The sequence below is a fragment of the Ambystoma mexicanum genome, chromosome 5p, assembly GCF_040938575.1.
Source record: "Ambystoma mexicanum isolate Mex_15411 chromosome 5p, UKY_AmexF1_1, whole genome shotgun sequence".
NCBI lineage: Eukaryota > Metazoa > Chordata > Amphibia > Caudata > Ambystomatidae > Ambystoma > Ambystoma mexicanum.
The window spans coordinates 1145460407-1145484408 of record NC_090930.1 but is presented as its reverse complement, the minus strand read 5'-3'; the positions used below and the strand labels follow the sequence as shown (position 1 = coordinate 1145484408).

Sequence of the window (24002 nt, the reverse complement as noted above, 5' to 3'; positions counted from 1 at the left end):
AAAACAATTCCTAGGAGCAATCCTAGATACCCAAGAGGGGGTGACCTTTCCTTCAGAAGAAAGAATTCGGAATATACTAATGCAAATTCCGCATCATCAGTCCGGTCAACAAATAACGGTACTCAAAGCAATGCGTTTACTGGGCATGATGGCGTCATGTATTTACCTGGTCCCCCACGCGCGCCTGCGCATGCGTCCCATGCAGGAATGGTTGGCGAAACAGTGGTCTCAGGCAAGTGGTCAGTGCTACGATCTAGTGGTCGTTTCACCAACACTGGTACAAAGCCTTCACTGGTGGACAAGAGAGAATCTCGCACAGGGGAAACCCTTTTACGATCCCGAGATACAGGCAATAGTCACTACAGATGCATGCCTGACAGGGTGGGGAGCTCACCATCTCCACCACACAGCTCAGCATCTCTGGTCTCACTCAGTGGCCAAGAACCACATCAACCTGCTAGAGCTTCTGGCAGTATTCAGAGCGCTTCAGGCGTTCGAGCCCCACCTACTAAACCTGTCAGTGTAAATCCGGACGGACAGCACAACAGCCATGTTCTACCTGAACAAGCAAGGAGGGACTCGCTCGCCAAATCTGTCCAAGCTTGCCCAGAAAAAATCTGGATATGGGCACTCAGACGGAACATCTTCCTGTCATCACAACATGTTCCAGGGGAGCTCAATTCCCTAGCGGATGCCCTGAGCAGAGACTCCCTCCCAGAGGAACACAAATGGGTTCTACACAGAGAGGTCATAGAAGATCTCTTCTCTCAGTGGGGTTTCCCCATTATAGACCTATTCGCCACAAGCGAAAACAGACAATGCCCAGGATTTGAATCCAGGTTCCCCCAACCAGACTCCCAGGGGAACGCCCTGTGGATGAACTGGTCAGGGATGTTTGCGTACGCTTTTCCACCAACTCCTCATCAGGAAAGTGGTGAACAAGATGAACAGAGAGTCGATGACGCTCGTCCTAGTTGCTCCCATGTGGGCAAGACAACCGTGGTTCCCACACCTACGCAGGATGGCGGTGTGCGAACCCATCAAACTTCCAGCCTGGTACAACCTATTGTCCCAGCACCAAGGTCAAACAGTGCACCAGCAACCCAACTCAATGAACCTGGCAGCATGGCTCCTGAGGTCATAGAGTTTGGACATCTCAGTTTGCCACAGAGGTGTATGGACATCCTAAAGGAATCTAGGAAACCAAACACAAGGCACTGTTACTTTGACAAGTGGAAGAGGTTCGTTATCTGGTGCCAGAGTAGATCAATCAACCCGGTTGATTGCACTCCTTCCACTATTGTTACATACATGCTCCACCTGCTGGATGCAGGATTGGTTTTTAACTCGCTGAAAGTACACCTGGCAGCCCTGTCGGCTTACACCACTTCCCATAGCAAGGTTTCGTGGTGGAAAGTACCAGTAGTTAAAGCCTTCATGGAAGGAGTAAAGAGACTTCACCCTCCTATTTCAAACCCACCACCAGGGTGGGACCTTAATGTGGTGCTAGCCAAGCTCATGGGCCCCCCTTTCGAACCCATGCATAAAAGCAGTCTCAAACACCTGACTTATAAAACGGCCTTCTTAGTAGCTATTACTTCTATAAGAAGGGTCACTGAAATTCAGGCTCTGTCAGTGCAGGATCCCTTCTTTACTGTCCATAAAGACAAACTGGTTTTACGCACCCACCCTAGGTTCTCACCTAAATTTATATCTAAATTCCATGTAAACCAGTCCATCGAGCTTCCGGCTTTCTTACAGGACCTGCAAAGCTCGGCTGAGGTGAAACTACACACCCTAGATGTGCGTAGGGCGGTCCTCTACTATGTAAATAAGACCAGACCGCTAAGGAAAACAGATGAACTGTTTGTCTCCGTAGCTACAGGCAGAGAGGGGGATCGCGTCTCTAAAGGTGCCATCTCGAAGTGGATTATTAACTGTATCCAGCTGTGTTACTCACTTTCTGAAAGAGCTCTGCCTTTCACACCAAGAGCCCACTCTACTAGAGGCATTGGGGCCACTCTGGCTTTCATTGCAAATGTACCCCTTGACACCATTTGCAAAGCAGCTACTTGGAGCTCTATTCACACTTTTACTCAGCATTACTGCATTGACACCCATTCCAAGGCAGATACAGAAGTGGGACAAGCGGTTCTAAGACACTTATTTGCTCATGACCCTTCTCACATCCCACCTCCTTCTAAAGGTACTGCTCGCTAATCTATGCACAGCATGTGATCTAAGCAGATTCCACAAGCCTCAGAAGGGATACATTACTCACCGTAATCGTATTTCTGATGCTTGTATCTGCTTAGATTCACATGCGACCCACCCTTCCTCCCCTCTGAGAGAAGGCGCATGATGGCTTGTAGTCTTACCTTTCTGTCTATCTTATTGGATTATCTGTACTCACGCTACTCCTCATGCTACCTCATGTCAGAAAAAATACAATCTGAGGATCCTAGACGCGTGAGGGATCTTGGGTACAGTGGACGTCACACTAGGGATAGTATTACTGGCACGCCCTGTGTCGACGCCCATTTTCGAGTTTCGAAAAACAAACTGTAATACTCCGCAGCTTCCACTAGATGTCGGCTTATGCACAGCATGTGAATCTAAGCAGATACAAGCATCAGAAATACAATTACGGTGAGTAATGTATCCCATAACAGAGGATAGCACAGGGGCAATGTGCTGGTCTTGGAAACAAGACCATGCAAAGCAACAGAGGTTTGAATCCCGGATCCGCGCTTAGAAACCAAACTCAGGTATGGTATTAGGCATGTTATAAAAAAAAAAGCAATGAAATTAATCAAATAAATACTACCAATAGTAGTAGTATTACCACCATTGATAGCAAGTCATCGTATTACGACCAGTGTTTTAATGTTCGCAAACTTATTAGTAATATTACTACAAATACTAATAATTGTAGTATCAGTATTCTGACTGCTGCTGCTACTACTACTGCTGGCTGTAGATCTACTACTATGGATATTAGAAGTAGTATTACTACTTGTTGTATGCCTAGCACTAGTCGTACTACTGCTCTGGTGGTAACACTACTGGAAGTTTGTTTTTGTTTGTTTTATTCATTTATAATGCGCACCAGACCCGAGGGTAAGAGGGCGCAGCAGTACAGGGTATGCAAAGCTTACAAGGGTTACAATAGTTAAAAGTTCAATTTGCGTGGAGATAATACTATAGACAGGATAGGCAGTAATGCAGTAAATTATATATAGTATTATACAATAAGTTATATACAGGATATGGTATTTATATAATGTTTGCCGGTTGTGTAGCATCGGGGCAATACAGTATAGAGCATTTTACAGTATACAATCTGTATCTGTAATAAAGGCAAGAGGATGGCAGGGGGTACTGGTTAGTTGGTCGATTGCTTCAAGTGATTGATGTAGTTGGCTCTGAATTTAAGGTAGGATTTCTCAGCATGTATAGTTTGGGGGAGTGAATTCCATACTTGGCCCGCCCGGACGGGGAAGCTAGCACCTCCGGCCTTAGTCAATTTAAATCTCTGAATGATGAGGGCATTGGCATAGGTGCTTCTTGAGGGTCTGGATGATCTTCTTTCTGTGAATCAGAGAGATAGGGTGGAGCCGCGTTGTTCAGGGCTTTGTGAGGGTGGGAGGCAACTTTCAGTAAGATTTTGTCTTGGGTCGACAGCCAGTTGTTCCGCCTTGTTTTAGAGATGTGGGTTCATTTAGGGATGCCAAGAGCTGCTCTCAGGGCATTATTTGGTAGAATTTGTATTCTATGTGGGATGAATTTTAGTCCCAATATATAGGGCATTACAATAATCGAGTCTGGATAAGATGAGGGCTCTCGCTAGGATCATACAGTTTTCATAGGAGATGAAGTGTTTACCAGCTCTGATAAGCTTACATGTGTAAGCTGTGGCTGAGGCCAGAGAATTCACCTGTTTGTTGAAGGAGAGGGTGGCATCTAAGTAGAAGCCAAGAGTCTTCACTTCCTTGGCAACATTGATAGTGTTTCCATCGATCTCTAAGGCATGATATTTCTGGCCTATTTTTTTTTAGGGTGGAGTGTGTGCCTAGAATGATTAGCTCTGTTTTGTCATAATTCAGGCATAGACCATGAGTTGCCATCCATGCCTGGATGATGAGATACACCCTATTTACCAAGGTCAAATCCTTGTTGTAATCTCTGGAAAGTGGGAGGAGGAACAGGGTATTATCTGCATAATTAGCGTAGGTGATACCAAGAAGGTCCAGATAATCAAAAAGGGGCTTAGTAAATATGTTGTATAGTGTCGGAGATATGCAGGAGCCTTGGGAAACACTTCACAGGATGGGGATGGTGTCAGCTGCATCTGAGGGGGAGAACATCCTCATGGTCCTTTGATTCAGGAAAGATTCGACCCACAATATGGCTTCTTTGGAGAAGTGAGCTGCAGAGTTAAGGTGGTTGCAGAGGACTTTGTGGTCTACAAGGTCGAAGGCGGCCGCGAGATCCAAAAGTAGGAGGAGTGCTGTTTGACCTTTTGTCTCTTAACTCATCAATTTGGGCCTTCAAGTCGATGAGCGCAGCCTCGGTTCCATGTCGTGGGCGGAACCCGGACTGCCTTGTTCCTAGGAGCTTATGATGATCTAGAAATGTTTGCATTTGGGTGTATGCTATCTTGTCCAGGATTTTTTGCAGAAAGGGGACTGTCGTTATGGGGCGGTAGTTGGTGGGGATGAAGGAGTCGAGGGATTGTTTTTTTAGTAGAGGCAGTACCCATGATGGTTTCAGGTTGGATGGCACAATGCCTGAGGTGAATGAGGCATTCACGAGCTTAGATATGAAGGGCGAAAGTTCTCTGGCATCATCTTTTGAGTTGTGCCTGGCACAGGTCACCTTGACAATTGGAGGGCTTAAGAGAGAGGATAGTTTTCTCCAACTCCAGGACAGATGTTTTGGTAAATCTGAATTGGCTAGTTGTATTTTGTTCCAGTGGAGGTGGGTTGGTGTGTTAAGTATTGGTTGTTGATTGAGGGTAGCTTTCCTAGCTGCAATTTTCTTTTGAAGCATGGTAACTTTGTTGGTCAATGCTTGTATCTCTGTGCACCAGGCTTTGTCTTTTGTATATATATCAGGAATGGGAGTGGGCGACTCTAGTTCTTTTAGAATTGAAAACAGCTCCCTCATACTTGAGTTGGCCGTGGCTATGTGCTTATTATGAGTTACGTTTGGCCAGGACAATTTCTTTTTTATAATGTGAGGACATTTCAGTAAGTTTATTTTTATGGTCTTCTGTGGGTGAGATTCTCCAGGACGAATCAACTTCTTTTGAGTTGACAGTAGGGATGTAACGGTATACCGTTAAAGATACCGTGAACCACTTCATTGAACAATAATAACCGTCACATTGTTTATACCGTGATACCGTTCATACCGTTAAGTGTGCTTTTCAGTCTGATTTGGAAAGGCTGCAGTAAGCAATTGCTGCACAGTCTTGGTTTTGCACTGTTGGATGTGCCTCTGCCAAGTAGTTACAATTGGAGCAGTTTTTAATGCCATTCCATAAACCACACGTGCATTACACAAAATCAATATGTTAGCAATAGGAAGAATAGATACAGTGCCAAGAAGGAAAAAGGTTTACTTTGGGGTGGCGGCTTTGGGGTTTATATATTTATAATGGATAATGTTCTCTAAACATATGGCGATGGGGGATTTCCCTGGTTCTATCATTGAATTTACATATAATAAGTCACACTGCGAAATTCACTCATCTCTGTGGGTATTCCCTGCTGCCATACCAAAGGGTAACATGTCAGTGATTACTGAACACCTTTTGGCCCGCAAGTAAACTAAAGGCCGTAACATAAAGAGAGAGTGCGTGTGCGTGTGTGTGTGTGTGTGTGTGTGTGTGTGTGTGTGTGTCTAATCAGGACATTCCATCAGAACTTCCCAACCAAACTTGGGCCAGACAGAAGGAACACCATGGGAGGGGCCTTAGGGGGGAGTGATGTCACGGCCCTTGCCCAAAACCCCCTCTGGCAAACCCATTGGCCAGGTGGAGTCATGACTCTGGCCTCTAGATCCTGGCATCCTCTTCAAAAGCCCTCATGGTGCCAGTCCTGGCGCCTATGTGTGTGTGTATATATGTGCACAAGCGTATACTACCATCAGCCTCCATTGATCTGTGGCATGCAGGTTATCAAGATGGCAACATGTTCATCTTCACCAGTAGCCAGTGGGGAAGCAAAAAGCCTAAATGACCACTTACGAAAAGCTAATCAGTTTGCTTTGCCAGTTGCAGCAGGCCTCCACCCCAGCCCCTCCTCTCCACACGTGTGTTTGTGTTTGGTGGAAGCAAGGCATTTCAGTAGAAAGTATGTTGAAAAGCTCAATTCTGGCCCTGGGTGCCTGGTTTTGTTTGTGATGATACATCTGTCAATTTATGACCTTTTAGAAAATATTTGTTAAGATCAGTTAACTCCACCTGCTATACCGCGATAACCATGATATACCGTCATTTGGCAAGAAGGTTATCGTACTGTCATAAAACGAATACCGTGACACCCCTAGTTGACAGAGGTCTTTTAGTTCAGGTGTGAACCATTTATTGAGGTGTTTTTTTTTGTTTTACTAGGTCTGAGTTTGAGGGGAGCTATGTTAAGTGTGGAGCATAAGACTTTGTTACGTTCCACAAACAAGTAACTCTGGGTCTAGGTGTTCATCTAATTGATTCATGGTGGGCAGAATAGCAGTTATCACTTTGTCTTTAGTGATACTCTTTTTGTTCCTGTTCGGGCATGAGGGGGCCATATTGGCTGCATGTAGGAGTGGCCTGATGGTGGATAAATCGAAGGTTACCAGGTAGTGGTCTGTCCATAATAGTGGGGAGATGGAAGTAATGGCTGCAGAGCAGTTATAATCTGCTAGCCAATTGAGGGTTCTTCCTCTGTTGTGGGTGAGTTCCACAATTTCTTGGGTTAGTCCCAATTCCGTGAGGGTATTAACCACATTGGAGGCATGTTTGTCTAAGGGCTCGGAATAGCCTAGGTTGAAGTCTCCCAGAAAAAGTAATTGCGTGGAGGTTTTAAGGTTGGTAGATAATAGGCAGTTGATATCTTCATCAAATGTGCCCAGCGGGCCCGGGGGACTATAAATGAGGTAGATGGTAAAGGTCTGTGAATTATGAAGTGGGTGTTTGATAGCGCACACTTCGCAGGAGTTGGAATCTGGAATGACAGTGGTTCTCATATTTAGGCTAATTTTGGCGATGATAGCAACACCGCCACCTCGCATATTATTTCTGTCTTAGTCAGATTAGTTACGCTACAGTAATGTTAATACTACCACTAGTATTATGATTATTACTTCGGAGTAGCCATCTGTTACTAATACTGATAATTTTGCTAGCAGGACTGATCATGCTATTGCCACCAGTAGTAATTGTGTGGTTACCATTAGTTATAACACTAGTGAAACTGTTATTCTTGCTAGTGGTAGAACTGGCAGTCGTATTACTACTAATGGTAGCACTAGTATCATATGTAGTATAAATAGTACTAGCTCAACTGCTGGCAATGTTAATGGTAATACTTGGGTAGAATTACTAGGCATGTGAACATGTTGGTAAAAAGAAGAATTTAGCTTTTCATCCTTGCGCTTAGAATGGATTTGCAGACTGTACTTCTTCTGTTGTCACTTCCTGTTACAGGGATTGATGGCAATTCACAAAATGGCTGACATTTAGTTGCTTATAATAGGTCACTTGTTCCCAACTTAAAGGACCACTAAAGGCAAAGTGGTCCCGTGCAGAAGAAATGTGACCAAGCAGTTTGGGCTGGACTGCCCCGTTTGAAGTGGGACCAAGCCTGATTTGCATATGGCATTTCCTCTTTCTGTAATGCCTTGGAATGCAAAGAATGATGATATGTTGGGTTGCCCAGAGCAATGCCAGAGGTTAAGATGAGTTCTAAACTTTACAGACATCACCTCTTTTGTTGTTCTGAAAGGCAAAGTCAAAAACTTCAGAAAGTTGAAACCTCACAGAAAAAAATAAATGGTTATTATTTCAATAGGGGCTCAAGGAATAAGAGGATTGTAGCTTGCAAAAGTAACAATGCAATTCATTTATTAATATATTAGGTAATTTTAATAAATATTTGCAAAAAACAGTGAGACAATGACAATTCATATAAAAAACATAAACAGTGTGCACAAATTGCATGAATCGGCATGCTGTGCAAAGATATATAAATTGTGTGAAAATCCACAGTATAAATTGTGCAAATACGCTAATCATAGTACACACATTATAGTAAACTAAACAGAACATTAAACTGTTCATCTTAAGTGGAAACAAAATTATTCTAAACCTGAACAGAAAAATGAAATCTTCATCTAAACTACAGAGAGCCTATACTCAACATTCTTCACCTAGAGGTTTCGACAAACAAATCTAGTTCATTATTCGAGCTGATGTCTGTCTTCCTCAGTACGGAAATGTAGTATAGGTGGATTCCTTGTATATTTCTAGTCTTTTCCCATCGTCCTGTATATTTTCTGCAATTTCACAAGGTCACTCCTGATTGCTCGGCGTGGAAATAACACCATCCTCAATCAGCGAAACAGCAGGGGACCAGCCTCAACCGCAATTATCATTCTTTCAGCGGTGAGGCATGTTCAATGCTGTCCATATGTCCAAGATGTCTGTCATAGTGCTGCTGCTTTTTTTATACAGCTAAGTGCGATCTTTCCCAGGAGTTTAAATCCAACACAGCGTTGGTTTCCTTGAGGACTTAAACTCATTGGAAAGATCCCACTTTCTATAGTTCTTTTATATTGCTCCCCAGATAACTGCAAAGAAGGGGATAACCCACCATTTGGTTCTATTGAAAGGCAAAGTCAGCCAGAAGTCGTAAACCTTAGGTGTTTCTGTAGGTATTAAGCAACTAAATGGTACTCTATCTACAATGTGATTTTCCATGATAAACTAAAAGGAAGCCCCATGAACCTATATCCAATGCATGCTTACCCTGCGTTGAATACTTGTTTTGTCTGCTCCTAATGTGTTAGGTATACATGCCTACAGGTAAGAGCAAAACACTGTGTCTTTAAAAATGGTAAATGCATTGTTATTTTGGACTCTGTAATATTGTCTCTGTACGGAGTTCTGTGTACAGTTCATTGCAGTAGTCCCAATTACGAGGTATAGAATGTTATTTTGTATTAAAGTTAAGAGGGCTCTATGTCCAACAAAATAAAGAAGAGATGCGTCTTTGAGGAAGAGGAAGTCTGTTTCAAATTTGAGATGTGGGTCATTCCACATGGTTGAGTCCTGGAAATCTAGCGTTCAGCCTCCAACCTGTTTGTATCTTGATGATCATCTAGCCATAGCACTGCTAGTTGGTACGAGGACCTCAGGGAGGATACGGGTCATGTAGTGACATTAAATTACTATTGAAAGATTAGTTGGTGCTCAGCCATGTTCAGGCATTTGTATGCAAGATCCTTTTAAATCTATCCTCTTTTTGATTGAATTCCCATTTACCTTCTTTGTAGCAGGATTATCTGAGTAGTAAAGATTGGGTTCTTTAGGGGTTTGATGATTGTCCAATGACACATGCATGAATAGATGGCATTGCAATAGTCTAAGCAGAGCCGGTATGATTACAGGTATTGAATCTTTGTTTGATTCTGGATAAATATGTTGCAAGATATGGTACTCTGTAATATAGATGGGTTTCATGGATCACGGCTCTGCTTTTGATGTTAATCCGAAGAAGCTTGGGGATTTCTTGCAGAGTATAGATCTTCCAAAACCTCTTCTTATAATTTTTGGTGTCTTTGCATGGAAATCTGACTGCTATGGTTCATACAGCTCAGAGCAGCGAGCTGTCACCGGCTTTTAAATATACACAAGGTGACAGGCAGAATTGTGTTCTGATCCCTCTGCTGTTTAATTTATATATGAATTAGTTATTTAGTGACTTAAAGGCTTAGCAGCTGATACGCAAAGATGTGCAGGCTACTTTTATTGCTGCTCCGGGGTATGCGGATGATGGTGTATTACGTGCAAAAACCTATCGCTTTGCAATTGTTGGTTACCGGGTTTGTGGATTTCATGGTAGTTGGGGATCTAAGCCTTCACACTGCAAACTCACAGCCACTGGGGAGGTGTAATGAGTGAAAGAATTCTCTTATTTGGGATCATTATAAAGAACAATATGGGTTGGGGTTCTCAGGTGGCTAGTTGTGCCACAAAGTTTGCTCAAGTGAATGGCCCAATTGTACGATTGAGTAAGAAGATGGGAGGGTTTGCCCCATATATAAGGCTAAAGCTGTACCAACTGCTAGCTATGGGGCGGAAGTGTGGTGGCACTCCTGCACAACCCCAATCCAGAAAAAAGAGAACCACTTTCTTCATTGTCTGTTCTGTTGATCGAATGGGGCCCCCACAGATTTGCTGCATTTGCAAGCGGGTTGGGGCTGTATCTCTGACATTTTAAGCCTAAAACCGCTGTTGCTCTGGGAAAGAATGTGACGTATTAGGGGTAATGAGTATCATCTTATACACTGGCTTATAGAGGATTTATTGTCGTCGGTGGTCGCAGTTCGTTGCTTCAATGCATAAAGCAAGCTTTGTTTACGATGGGTTTTAGTAATTCATTAATTAGGCCCCTCGAGGAAGGGGCAATTGCTATCTCAAAACTTAGTTGCATTCTTAGAAGGAAAAGAATTAACCCGGCGTAACCATAAGCTGGAAAATCCTACTGTACAATTCGCTCTGGAACAGATACCACAGCTGAGCCAGGAGAACTATACAAGCTGGTTTTCCACTCCACATAAGAGGTGTATTATATTTAATCTTAGAGTAAATTGTTTACCACTAGCTTCGGTATTGGCAAATTGATCTAGTTGTAGGGCACCGTCTGTAGTCTGTAACCTCTCTTTGCGCCTGTGATGGAAGGTGTAACTCATTTTTTAGTTTTCTGTCCCATTTTAAAGTTAATTAGAAGGAAGTTTCTCTGACCCATTTTTTAGTTTGTATAAGGTTTGTACCCTAGGTCGAGGCCAAGAAGTTATTTTCCCAACCATGTAAGAACGTGACTGGTCACATTTTTACCACTGACTGGTAGATGGTGGGTTGGGTTCAGGCTTGGGTGGGGTCACCCTCCCACCCCATCCTCCTACATTTTTGATAAAAAGAAATTGGTGAAACAAATTTGGAAAAAGAAAATGACCAGTTAAACTTCGATGAAGACACACAGAACCGTCCATTGTCACATGTGAGCTGTTCATCAAGTTCAGGTTTTATTTTCGTTCTGATTCGTATAGTTATGTACTGGTACAACCATTCAAATTAACAAGGGAGAAATATGGTTTGGTTAAATATATATGTAACCCACCATATAGAGTAAGCAAGTAGTTGTGGGAAAGTAACTACCAGTCTGGGAATGCACACTTCAGTTGACTGAACATCCAGAGCTGGATGGGACGACTTAGCAATACTTAAGCTTTTTTGGAATGCAAACCCCTATCTGTAGAACTCATACCTATCAACCTGTTGAGACTACAAGGCAGGTGAAAGTGTTTTTGGTGGGTGGCAGTGTATGGAGGAGCAATGGGCTTGCCATGAGTGAACCGAATTCAAGCTGAGACACCTGCAAAACGCAGGTGAGTTGAGAGGTATGAGATGGACTTTCCAGTGTTTAAGTCCAGGCATAAGTGCCTCCTTCATCCTGTATAGCTGCTTCTTGTTTTATCAGTATTAATATTGCTGAAAATTAAATTTGAATATTTTACAAGGGTATAAAATGGCAGTAAAAAGCTATGAAGGAAAAATACAACTGGCAGAAATTCTCCTATTTTCCATCAGACAATACAGTTTCTCTTCTGCATGTTTTTAAGAAATGTGTGTAAATGAAGACATTCATTTGGATGACAAAAGTGGCTCTTATTTGGTCAACATTACTGGCCTTCAACATGTTCTTACTAGAAGTCCTTTTCATGTAGACTATTATGCGGCTAAACAAGCAACGTTATACCACTTCCACACGTGGCTATTTGGTGATCTCATCATTATTACAACACTAATGTTTCTGGCTAAAATGTGCTTCTTGAACTAGTTTATAATCCAGTAGACTGGGATCTGTCCCTTTTTGTTTTCACATAAGCAAAAGCGATTGGATCTAGTGGATGGCAGTTTGTGGCAAGTAATCCGTACAACAGACATATAGTGGCATAATTGTCCAATTTGACCTAATGCCAATTTGACCTACTCCCATTTGAGTGAATAAGGGAATAGGTTGAGGTGGGTGGAAGTTGGGGAGGGGCGCAGGGCTTCTCCCCCCGCATTAGGGGGTGTTGCAGGGGGGCTCAGGGGTCTCTCTCTGCAGTAAGTCAAAACAAATTAGGTAAAAAATTAGGTCATATGGGCAATAGGTCAAGTATTTTAGGCCAAACAACCCATATCCACATCATTTCTGCACATTACAAACTCCGTTTTTTTTTCTCTTATAGTCTCTAAAAAGTGCCCTGATTACCTGATATGATAATAGCTTTATTGACCGAAGAATGATAAAACACCATTCCTTTCTACCAAGATTCGAACCTATGACTGGGAGATTACACACACTCACCATCTACCTCTACAGCAAACCTCAACCCAGTGAGCTACGTTGACATTGTAGCTCTGACTGTTGAGGTGTATGCTGTTCAATTTAAATGAACAATTGTAGGCATACAATGCGTTCTATCTCATAGAAATTATCAATTCAATTAGATGAAAACATGTTAATAGTGGACATAATGATGGTCCAATGAATTTCGGATTGTGACCTCAATCTTCAGGGACTTTTCTTGATTGTGTCAATGATAATAATGAATGGCATGTCAGTAGGATGTTACCGTTACATGCTTGTGATGGATATCTGCTGCTGTCAAGATCTTACCAATGTCTGAAAAAGGAACATTAAAACGGACAAGAACAGTAGTCAAATGTTTGCATACTAGGTCTGGAATGCATCGGCAGATCTGTGAAATGTTCTTGCCTTCCTTAACTGAGATCATGAACAATCTGACCACTTATATTATTGATGAATGAAGTTGGTGAATCCTCAATGAAAATGTCTTCAACCTTTTGCAAGATATTCTATAGAACGACATTGTCCAAGCTCAATGAACACTTTGTGTGAGCATGTGGTTTCCTGCAATTTGTTTTCTGGGATCTTAACAGTCTATTGATTACCCTATGTGCCTATGCTTTTTCTGCTGTGCTCCTGATACTTTATTTTCTCATAGATGGTGGTGCCCACCTCACCCAGTTTTTGTTAACTCCATTACTGCCACTTCCAACACACCACTGTACTTGTAATAACACCCATAGTTCACTGCCTGAACTACAAACTATATCACCAGGAAACCTGCCTAAAATCCAAGGTTCTCCACTTAAGGGAAAGTATGTCATCCTGGCCCAGTCTCGATGCATCATGCCTTTGTTTCCTTAGATGACGAAATGAATGCCCTGAAGTTCTTCTTTTAGGGGGCTCACTCATAAATGGCTTAACAGACTACAGTGTAGCCATGACCATTGATATGGTGCATTCCACAGGCTGAGCTGATTCCATCCTCATGGATTTAGTAAAATACATGATGCTACTACTATGTTATTACTGTGGGCGTGGGATGGTTGGGATTGTTGTGAGAATTGTGTGCAGGAGACTTGAAACATTGAGGTTCATCCTGTAAAACAGGCGTCTAAAACAGGCGGTTCTCCATATGTATTCGAGTAGAACACCCAGGTTCCCCCTTCCATGACTATGGTGATATGGGCTGATAGGAGTTGTAGTCCAAAACCTCTGGAGAGCCATAGGCTGTCGACCTGCAGTAAATGACAATTACAAAAAAGATCTTAAGATACAGTAGCCACAATAATATGTAGCTATTTTTTTGCATTATGAATTGCTGGTTCCCAAATCACTGTGTTGCTCTTTGAATGTGTGTACACCACACAGCTTGTTGGGTTAATCTCGGAACCACAGCGCCTCCCCTCCCCGAATGTTATTGACTGATTAAAGCCCCTGAACATGCGTTTGACCGATGGGGCTTTTAAAAGTAGCTCATTGCTCACGAGCAGACTTCATGCAAACGTCCATTAATGAACGTTCCCGGTGCCTTGACAGTAAGCGAATTTATAACCAAATGAATGCACCCCGGAGTATGAAACTGTACTATAGTTTGTGTTCTCCGCGTTCCCCCAGGCAGTTGATTGATTTTGTGTTAATTGTTTAAACTGTGTTGACTTTCTTTTCCAGAAACCCAGCTCAGTGCGTATCGATCAGCTGGACCGGGAGCAGCTGAACCCCGACGTGATTACCTTCCCGATCATTGTGCACTTCGGCATTCGCCCTGCCCAGCTCAGCTACGCCGGAGACCCACAGTAAGGCACCTCTCTCTCTCTCTCTCTCCCTCTCTCCCCCTCCCTCTCTCCCTCTCTCTCTCTCTTTCTCTCTCTTTCTCTCTCTTTCTCTCTTTCTCTTTCTCTCTCTCTCTCTCTTTCTCTTGCTCTCTCTCTCTTTCTCTTGCTCTCTCTCTCTGTCTCTCTCTCGCTCTCGTTCTCTCTCTCTCTCTCTCGTTCTGTCTCTCTCTCTCTCTGTCTCTCTCTCTTGCCCTCTCTCTGTCTCTCTTTCTCTCTCTCTTTCTCTCTCTTTCTCTCTCTTTCACTCTTTCACTCTCTTTCTCTCTCTCTTTCTCTCTCTCTCTTTCTCTCTCTCTCTTTCTCTCTCTTTCTCTCTCTCTCTTTCTCGTAACGGGCGGCAGATAATTGATCATCAGATTGAAAGAAGTGATGTTTTGTTAACTCTGGGCTTGCCACCCGGCTCCTTGGGGTGGGTTGAATTGAAGCTGCACGTTTCCAATGGGAAAGCATAAGACGCATGCTACTTGTCTAAAAAATGTTGACAGGTTAATTTGGAGGTGCTTATAAAAATGGTTTTGCTTCGGGAGAGATGAAAGGAAAATGGTCGATTTATGAGCGTGTGGCGTGCGCTTATTAGGTGCACTGTGCTCGGCTTGGCGGCTGATGGAGAAGTGATTTTCACATTTCAAAGTCTATTTGCTCAGTACAATGACCATGCACCCACGGCTGGAGGGGGCATCACTCTGCAGTGTTTGTGCCATTACTTTGCATTGTACTGACGCTGAATATAAAAGTGAAACACAATTTCAATTTTTGTTGACTTTCAGGTGCCATGGGCACTTAAATATGTTTTTTTAAGTGGTTTGTAATAAGCATAAAAAGCAGCCGCAAGCTATACATGTTTGAGGACAATGGCAGCTAAAATTGCACAATTAAGTTAATAGTGGCATGATGCTACTTTCAAAGTATTTTGGCAACATTTTCGTTTACCATATATCATTTTTTTAAATTCATCGTGATTTTATCTTGCATGCGGGTCTCGATGTTTTTTTCTCCAGATAAGAAACGACAGTATTGTTCTTTCCATCAGTGGGTCGCACCTACCACCTCCTAAATCTTCAAATAATTGCACTAATAGGGCAAGCTGCTAGGTCAGTTTCTTTCAGCCTCTGGTACTTGAAATGTTATTTTATATTCTATTGACCTCATTATGAGTGTGCCGGTCCGGAAACAACAGTTGTTGCCAGATCGGCACACTACGACTCTGCGGGCAGAACGGCACCTGCCCGCAGAGTTTCACGGAAGCACCGACACCGTTATTAAGGGTGCCAGTGCTTCAGTGTTCCCTATTCCAATTGAGTCCTATTGGAGTCAATGGGAATGGGGAATTACCAAATTAACGGCGCCTGATTTCTGGGCCACCAGACTCTGAATAGCCCGGTGGCACCGGGAAGTCAGGCGCCAGTCATTAAATACGGGTCCGGCGGCAATCAGCCGGTTTTACCAGCACGGTTAATGCCAGACCCGTACTGAGGCCCTATGTCTTGCTTTGGAGCGCAGGCTTTACTTTTTGTAGTTCTTTTAATAGCTTTCTGGAGAATGCAATGTCATGAAGCCGAGTGAGGATCAATGAGATGCATAGAATAAAGTGGCATTTTAAAGGGATCTTATTTGTATGAAAATTAAGAAAAGGGGTTGAACTAAGACAATGGCAGCATGGTGTCTCCTCCCATTGAAATAGAGGGCAAACAAATAGCAGGATGGCTTCTCCCTGCCTGGGAATTCATAGGGGATAATGGCCACTTGCAGTCCGAGGTATATTAAGTGCTCCCAACACTTCTTTCCACCAGTCCTGTAGGTATTGTCTTATATTCCTTTACCAGATCTATATAGTCCTGGTCTTTGGTCACATGGATCATATATTCCACAAATGGGCAACTGCTGGCAGGAGGGCAAGGGTCACCAAGTGCAGCTTTCACAATTTCTGTCCAGTCATTGGCAGATTAGCTGGGACTTTGGAGGGAGGGACTTCTGGCTCTAGCTGAGGGGCTCACTGGCTACTCCCCAAACCCACATGCTGGCTCTCCTCTTCAACCCCATAGATTCCCCGGATTCCCTTCTGGTCTTCCCTTTCTTCAACTCCTATTCTTCATTCTTGGGGGCTGCCTCCTCTCCTTCCTGCTAACTGTCTCCTTCCTGGGGCATCTATCTTCTCTCCCTCTCCTACCTTATTCTCCCCACTTCCTCCTGTATGTGGTAGAGGGGGGGGCGGGGTCATTACCACTTCTGCCCTTGTCTTCCAAATCCTTGTCTTGGGGGGCGGGGTCATTACCACTTCTGCCCTTGTCTTCCAAATCCTTGTCTTGGGGTTCTGCAAATTCTGTTCTTTCATCACCCTCCCAGGTTTCTTTTTCAAATCTTGGGGGTCCCCGTCTCCCCCACCTGTGGGGCTCTCAGTCTCCCCCTAACATCTGGAGTCTGCCTCCCATTCTCCCCAACTTCTGGAGCCTCGCATTCTTCCCAACCTCTGGGCTCCCCCTCCCTCTGCCCACCTCTGGTGTTTCTCTCTCCTTCCCCAACCTCTGGGATTGCTCAGTCACTGCTTTTTTCATCTAGCCACCTCCATAACAATCTCTTCCAGGACTTCAGCACATGCCTTCTCCTTACCTCTGCTCTCCAAACTCTCATACTACCGGATCCCTCCGCTAAAACACACATTTGAATGCTTCAATGTGTGTATTCTGGATCCCAGGTTTGGATTGCACTGGGTTTCCTCATGGATGATCTTTCCGTTACATTTGTGTCTCTAACCCTGCTCCATTCCTCTCCACAGATCAAGCCTTTTTAGACAAGTCTGCAATCTTGGATTTTCAGACTCTGCATGTGATTGGAGGGATTTTTGGCGATCTGGTGTCGCTGAGGGTTCCTCCCCTCTCTCTCCTGGGCCCGTACATTAATTTATGTAGGTAGAAATGTCAAGTTTGAGAGCCCTAATATTCACAAAGAAGTTGCTTCTGGCACAGTGCCTGCAAACGCTTGCTAGGAAAACTCGCCTTTGCGAACCTCTGCCCTGTGGATTTTGTTTCTCCATAGCTGCTACTCCTGCTTCTCCCTGCATTTTTACCGGCTGAACCGATATCCTTAAAGTGGGGCAAAGCAGGCAGATAGGTCCTTTGGGCAAGTCCATGCCAACTTTATGGGCGAGGGTGGGGTAAACCTGGGGATGCGCCACACACTACCCAGAATCCTGCATCACGTTGTTGGTAGCTGTATCTGCGACCCTTGGTCACCCCAACCCCAACCCCAAAAGCAAGGCAGGACACTTTGTCACAGTTTAGAAGCTGATGTCTTCTCTCATTCCAAGAGCCATATGGAAAAGTTGAACGCACAGGTCCAAACTGAGTCTACTTAGCTGGTTTGGATCAAACACTTGGTTTTCAAGTTTGATGACTTGCTCTATGCAGCGCAGAGATCCCAAGTATTTGCCATTCAATACCAAAGGTAAAGGAATATAATGTATAATTTTTCACCTGCTACCAAGTTCTTGAGTTGCATGTATGATTTACTTGTAGTATTGCATTTTTAAACCTGCATTTGTTTGTCGTGTCTTTCGCTACCAAGTGTACGATTTCTCTCACCAGTTCCAGTATTCCTATCTCTTGAAAACTCTAATGTGGGTGCGGGTCCCAGACTCCCAATATCTTACATGGCTTGGTTCACTCTCCTGCCAAGCCATTGTTCCTTCAGACTGTCTTTCTCTCACAGGGTCCAATACCCTCTTAATCTTCAACAGTTCAAACGGTGGCTTCTGAATTGGGTGCCGACTCGCAGTGATGAGTTGTCTCTGCTTGGTTCACTCTTCTGCCAAGTATAAATGTCCTCCTTATTTGCCTTCCTTTCAATCAGTGTCCCAGACCCCCTAATTCTCTATCTTATTTGGGTGCGGGTCCTAGACTCGCACTGTGGCGTGTTTTCTGCCTGGTTCACTCTCCTGCCAATAATGCCACTCTTTCCACTTGATCTTGGGGTTCCAGACCCTCTGTTTCAACCTTCTGTGGGGACCCAGTTGTTCTCTGAGCACCCCGCATACCGATTTCCCTTCTCACATGTGTCAGCGGTTCTTATAAACTGTGTCTCTATGTGAAGCTCCAGTACGTTTTTTTGTGTCCCACACAGTCTGCAGCAGCTCTGTAGTCCTCTGACACCTACCAGCTGCACGTTCTTCCCTTTCTCAGGCTTTGCTGGGGGGCTGGACGCTCACAGGATTTACTCAGCAGCGACCCAAGTAGTCCTCTTGTGTGGGACCACTTTCAGATTCGCACTTTCCTCTGGTTCCAGCTGCCTGTCTGGCTCGTGTCAGCTACTCCTGTGCACCTGTCCCGCTGTTTCTCCTCAGACAACCGATCCCCCTCTTGCCTTTCCCAGCCGAGCCGCTTTCAAACTTCAGCGTGGGAGTGTTGTCCTGCTTTGGGCCAATGACCGGCGTGGAGAAGCTAGACCGCTCGCTCTGCTTCTCTGGCCTAACCCTTGGACTCCCAGTCATCCTCTTCATCACAGTATCAGTTTTAAGAGTAAATGCATGATACTCTGTACTAGTTGATATGTTGGTCTTGTTATACAAGTTAAGTTGGCTGACTTGGCAACAGAAAACATTGGCTCTCTCTAGAGAGGGGGAAGGAGAATTTAGGGTTGGAAAAGGGCTTGAGGGTACTGAAGCATGCAGGATCATACCACTTTCTCAGCTGATGATCGTCCCCATTCCCGTAGAGGGATTCCCCCCTCATGTGATCCTCCCTTAGATCACCCCCCCCCCTTCACCCACCGGGGGACTGTTTTACTGTGGATGCACCGCCCTGGCCCCATGAGAAAGGTCTCGCCCTAGGAGAGAAGGGACAACCTCAGATCTAGTGACTGATGGCAAGGAAATGGCCTGCCAAGCAGGGTTTGACTGAGCAGTGTGTATGGGTAGTGCTATGGGCCCTTTGACAGTCTTGCGCGGGTCTGCTTATTTGAGAGGCTGTGGGTTTTCCCTGAATGTCCAAGGGGAGTTGCTGGACCTTGCCTTCGATGGCAAACATCTTTTTGCCCCCCAAGCAGTCTCACTAGAAACGTTTAAGGACTCAAAGCTCACGGCTAAGTCACTAGGATTACGGGTGCAGCAACAGCCTCTTCAGCAGAATGTTGCCTTGGGGTCTAGAGGGCATGGTCACAAGAGGTTCTCTGCCTTTTCTAGAAGGGCTCAAGCGCCCCAGGCCAAACAAGGGCAACACAGTTTCCAACGGCCAGGGTAGAGGTAGAGGAGAGTCGAGACAATCGATGGTTCCTGTAGCGTCTGCGTCCGCAGCACCTCAGAAACCTCCTTTAGGTCTCTCTTCCCATTTCACCGGTTGGGGGGAGAGTCTCCGGATTTTTGGGCAAATGGAAGGAAATAAGGAAATTACATCCAACACCAGGGTCCATCAGCTGATCGAGTGGGGCTGCTGTTTTTGAAGCAACCACTGGACAGATGTAGTTTTGTCCTACAAGCGTCAAGGTCTGTGATGAGTGACTTGCCATGGTCGAGTGACAGGGCGAACATGTTGGCAGGAGAATCTTTCTGGGTGCCATGGTGGGTGGAGCAGGTTGTCACTGATGCCTCACTGAGGAGCCTGGGGTGCCCACTGTGGCGCTCTCCAGATTGCAGTCATTGGTCTCAGAAGGAGAAAGGTTGTCACATCAATCTGCTTGAACTGCAAGCAGTTAGACTGGGGCCGACTGCTTTTGCGCCTTCTCTGCAGGCGAAATACGTCCTGGTGCTAACAGACAACACAGTGACCATGCATTACCCATACAAGCAGCAAGGCGTGCGATCACTGACCCTGTGCAGGGAAGCCATGCAGCTATGGTTTTGGATGAACAATATCTTGGCCTCTGCAGCCCATCTGGCAGGGGTGGAGAATGAGTTGGCAGATGCTCTGAGCAGGCATAGCTCGGTCTCCCACGAGTAGGAGCATTGCCCAGAGGTCACTTTGGAGATCTCTGCCTGATGGGGCACCCTGACAGTGGGTCTGTTTGCGACAGTGAACAGCATGAAGTGCAAACAGTTCTGCTCAAGGGAATTTCCCCCCAGGGGAGCATTAGGGGATACATTTTTTGTGGACTGCGTCTTCGACCTCCATTATGCGTTCCTGCCGATAATTCAAGTCCTGGACTCTAAGGAGGTTGCAGAGATTCATGCCCCACCTGTTCCTGATTGCCCCGGACTGGGTGAGGACGTGGCCCACGGATCTCCTGGAACTGGCTGTATGCCCACCTGTCTGTCTTCCTCAGAAGCCAGACCTCTGGTCACAGTCCGGAGGCAATGTTGTTCACCCCAAACCAGACTATCTGAACCTGCATTCTTTACTCTTGAGAGGCTGAGGTGCGGAGACTGGGACTTCGACAAAGAGGTGCTGTTGGCTGCACGTAGATCGTCCATTAGATCAATACACATGTGCAGATAGAGAAGGTTTGTGACTTGTGCAAGGCAAAGGAGTGGGACCCCATGTCGTGCCCCACCTACACTCTGGTGGAGTTTTTGTTGGCACTAGCCAAATCGGGCCTGCAAGTGTGCATGATGAAGAGGTATCTTGTAGCTCTTTCCTCGTTTAAAAGGACACCAGAACAAGGTTCCTTCTTTACCATCCCTGTGGTGGCTCCGTTTTCGAAGGGCCTGGTTAATTATTTTTGCTGTTTGCCTTTTGTGGTCCCTCATTGGGATCTGAACATGGTTCTCACCTTTCTGATGTCGGCTCTGTTTGAGCCTTTGCATTCAGCTCCTGTCAGACTTGTCACATTGAACACTGCCTTTTTGGTGGCAATCACATCCGCAAGAAGGGTCCGTAAGGCAGGCCCTCTACTAAAGCCCCTTTCCTGAATTTATTTAAGAAAAGGTCTCCCTGAAAGAGGGCCTTATGTTTTTGCCAAAAGTGGTGTCAGAATTTCACCTGTGCCAGAGCATCGATCTACTCCATTCTTTGAAGCTTTAGGATAGGCCCAGCAGATTGGCGCCCAAGAGGGCACAGAGTTTTTATCTGGCACAACGGACTCTTTCAGAAAGGATGACCAGTTTTTCACAATCCAAGTTGGGGCAAGCAGTTACTAAGCAAACTATCTCTCACTGGATAGTGCTGTGCATTTCTCAATGCTACAAGACAGAGATTAAGGAGGTGCCAGCATGGTGTACAGTCCACTCTACCAGTGGGTTTGCGGCCTCCTCCGCTCTGAGGGGAGTGCCGGATAGAGATATTTGTCGCGCAGCAACGTGGTCTTCTCTAGACATGTTTACCAAGCATTAAAAATTGTTTTTTTGAACTAAATCTGATGAATCATTTTATGAAATTATAAAGAATATATTTAGGTAAATTGGCGGGATTCATGCAGTATGAATTGCTCCGATTCTTTCATCTGGTGCAAATTGAGAGGGGATGTGTTTTTGTATGCATAGTGAAACAGCAGTACCCGGGGTATCCCCTTCAAATCCGGGTACCTCCATATTGTGTTTTGAATTGCAACACTGCCCTACATCTTCTGGTTTCGTCTCCAAGGTTGAGATCAGGAGGAATAAGGTAAGCAAGCAATTGTTTGCTGTTGTTTGTGCCTTTTCCCCCCTTACTGCAGGTTTCCTCTCGCGGGCTGAGCCCAGGGGGAAGAAAGTGGGTAACCGAGGTATGGGGGCGCAGTGCATCCTTTTATACGACGCCTGATCCCATCGAGGAATGGTGCAGTCGTATACGAGGGAGTTTTCAATGACTATATAAAGCCCAAGCGAGTCAAGGGTGAGCAATAGTCTATGAGGACTGTTTGCTGCTTCCCTGGGCGCTGGAGGTGAAACAGTGGGAAGTTATTCTGGCAATATGGTGCCAGCGCAGGAGCACTTGTGGGCACTAAAAAGAATACAGCAATACACAGAAGAAGAACAAAGGGGCGGACGTGTTCTCCGCCGTTATCACTGGAACATTGGGTCATAGTGCGTGCACATTCAACTGGAATACACTGCTCTAAACAGAGAAGACATGGTAAGCACTCGCAAAATTAAAATCTGTAGGTGCTTTAAAAGAGAGGCAGGGAACCGGGAACTGTTACATCTATTGCACTGGGGGGCTGGCTTACGAGGGAACCACACCCAGAAGTACTATTAAAGTCATATGGCTCAAATATAAAAAGGGAAGAACATACCACAATAAACGCGGCATACTGTGCGTGAGCTCTATCAAACCCACAGTAAATGGCAAGTGCCAAGTGTGAGTGTGAGACTGAGGGACACAGCTCATTTTGATCCCGCCCACTGAACTGTACGTGGGCATTTCTAAATCCACAGAATTCTACAGCAACTTCTGCAAGTGCCCAGTCAGAGCGGGGGGCTGCGGGAGACAGCTCCTTTGATCCCGCCCACTGAACTGTACGTGGGCATTTCTAAATCCACAGAATTCTACAGCAAGTTCTGCAAGTGCCCAGTGAGAGCGGGAGGCTGCGGGAGACAGCTCCTTTGATCCCGCCCACTGAAGTGTACGCGGGCACTATTAAATCCACATAAATCTACAGCAAGTTCTGCAAGTGACCTGCGGGAGACAGCTCCTTTGATCCTGCCCACTGAACAGTACGCGGGCATTAGACATTCATAATGAAACTACGCAGCACTAAAGACATGGAGAGAGACGGGGACGGGTCATACCTCGGTGGAAGTCAAGAAATAGATATTTTTACCAACCTACAACATCAGGAAAACATACATTCTCATACTCCCCAGCAAATCCAGGCTCAAATACACACAGAGGAATTACCTGGCCATCCGTCAGATAGCCACAAAGAGAAGAACCTAAGTACTGCAATTACAAATAAATGGAAACGGGGATTAGAGTGTACAACAACAACAAAAAGAATTCAACAGAAAATAGAAAACCATTTTGGGAAAAAACGTCATAAAAGTCCTAGTGATGTTGATGGCGAATCACTAATCCTATGGGAAAATCCGAAGCAACCACAAACTCCATCCTCTAGTACGGAAATCCCCTCATCACCAGCAAAATCGGGGAATAGAACCGATTCACTAAGGGAGAAGGGAAATGTGGAAACACCGGTTTATCAAGATATACAGTCGCCTGAAAACATAGGATGCGACTTAGAAGAAAAAAGTGATACTGCCCATAAGACAAAACCAGAACCCAACTCAGACACATTAAAAGCTCTAAACTTTGTACTGAGCTCATTGGTTTCAGTATTCGAAATGTTAAAAATAGAGGTACAAGCCCAAAATGGGACTCTCTTGGAGATGTCAAAGGAAATTGCATTGTGTGATTCATCCCTAGTTGGCTTGGTAACTGCAACCAATACCAATATGACTTTACTGCTCCGTGATTTAAACGTGGAAATGGTAAAACGAGGACTAGACATTTCATCAATACAGCAAAGTCTGAAGGAAAAAAACTCATGGAGAAACAAAACAACGAGCTACTGGGTGAGGTTCTCTCACTACTGAAAGGAAACAGGAAAATAATCCTAGAACAGGGCATCCTAGAAAATACTCGAGAATACTCATTAGATGATTCACCACTATCGGACTCAATGCTGGAAGAATTTCGTAGAC

At 44.8% G+C, this 24002-nt stretch overlaps 1 protein-coding gene across 2 annotated transcripts in view; it reads left to right on the top strand.

Annotated features, from left to right (window-relative positions):
- The window catches only part of DROSHA (drosha ribonuclease III), a 1388683-nt gene that overhangs the window by 875932 nt on the left and 488749 nt on the right, over positions 1-24002 (top strand). For both annotated transcript variants that reach the window (XM_069613610.1, XM_069613611.1), the window contains exon 14: positions 14295-14419. In XM_069613610.1, coding sequence (XP_069469711.1) covers positions 14295-14419 — 125 coding nt within the window. The remainder of the gene's footprint in view (positions 1-14294; positions 14420-24002) is intronic.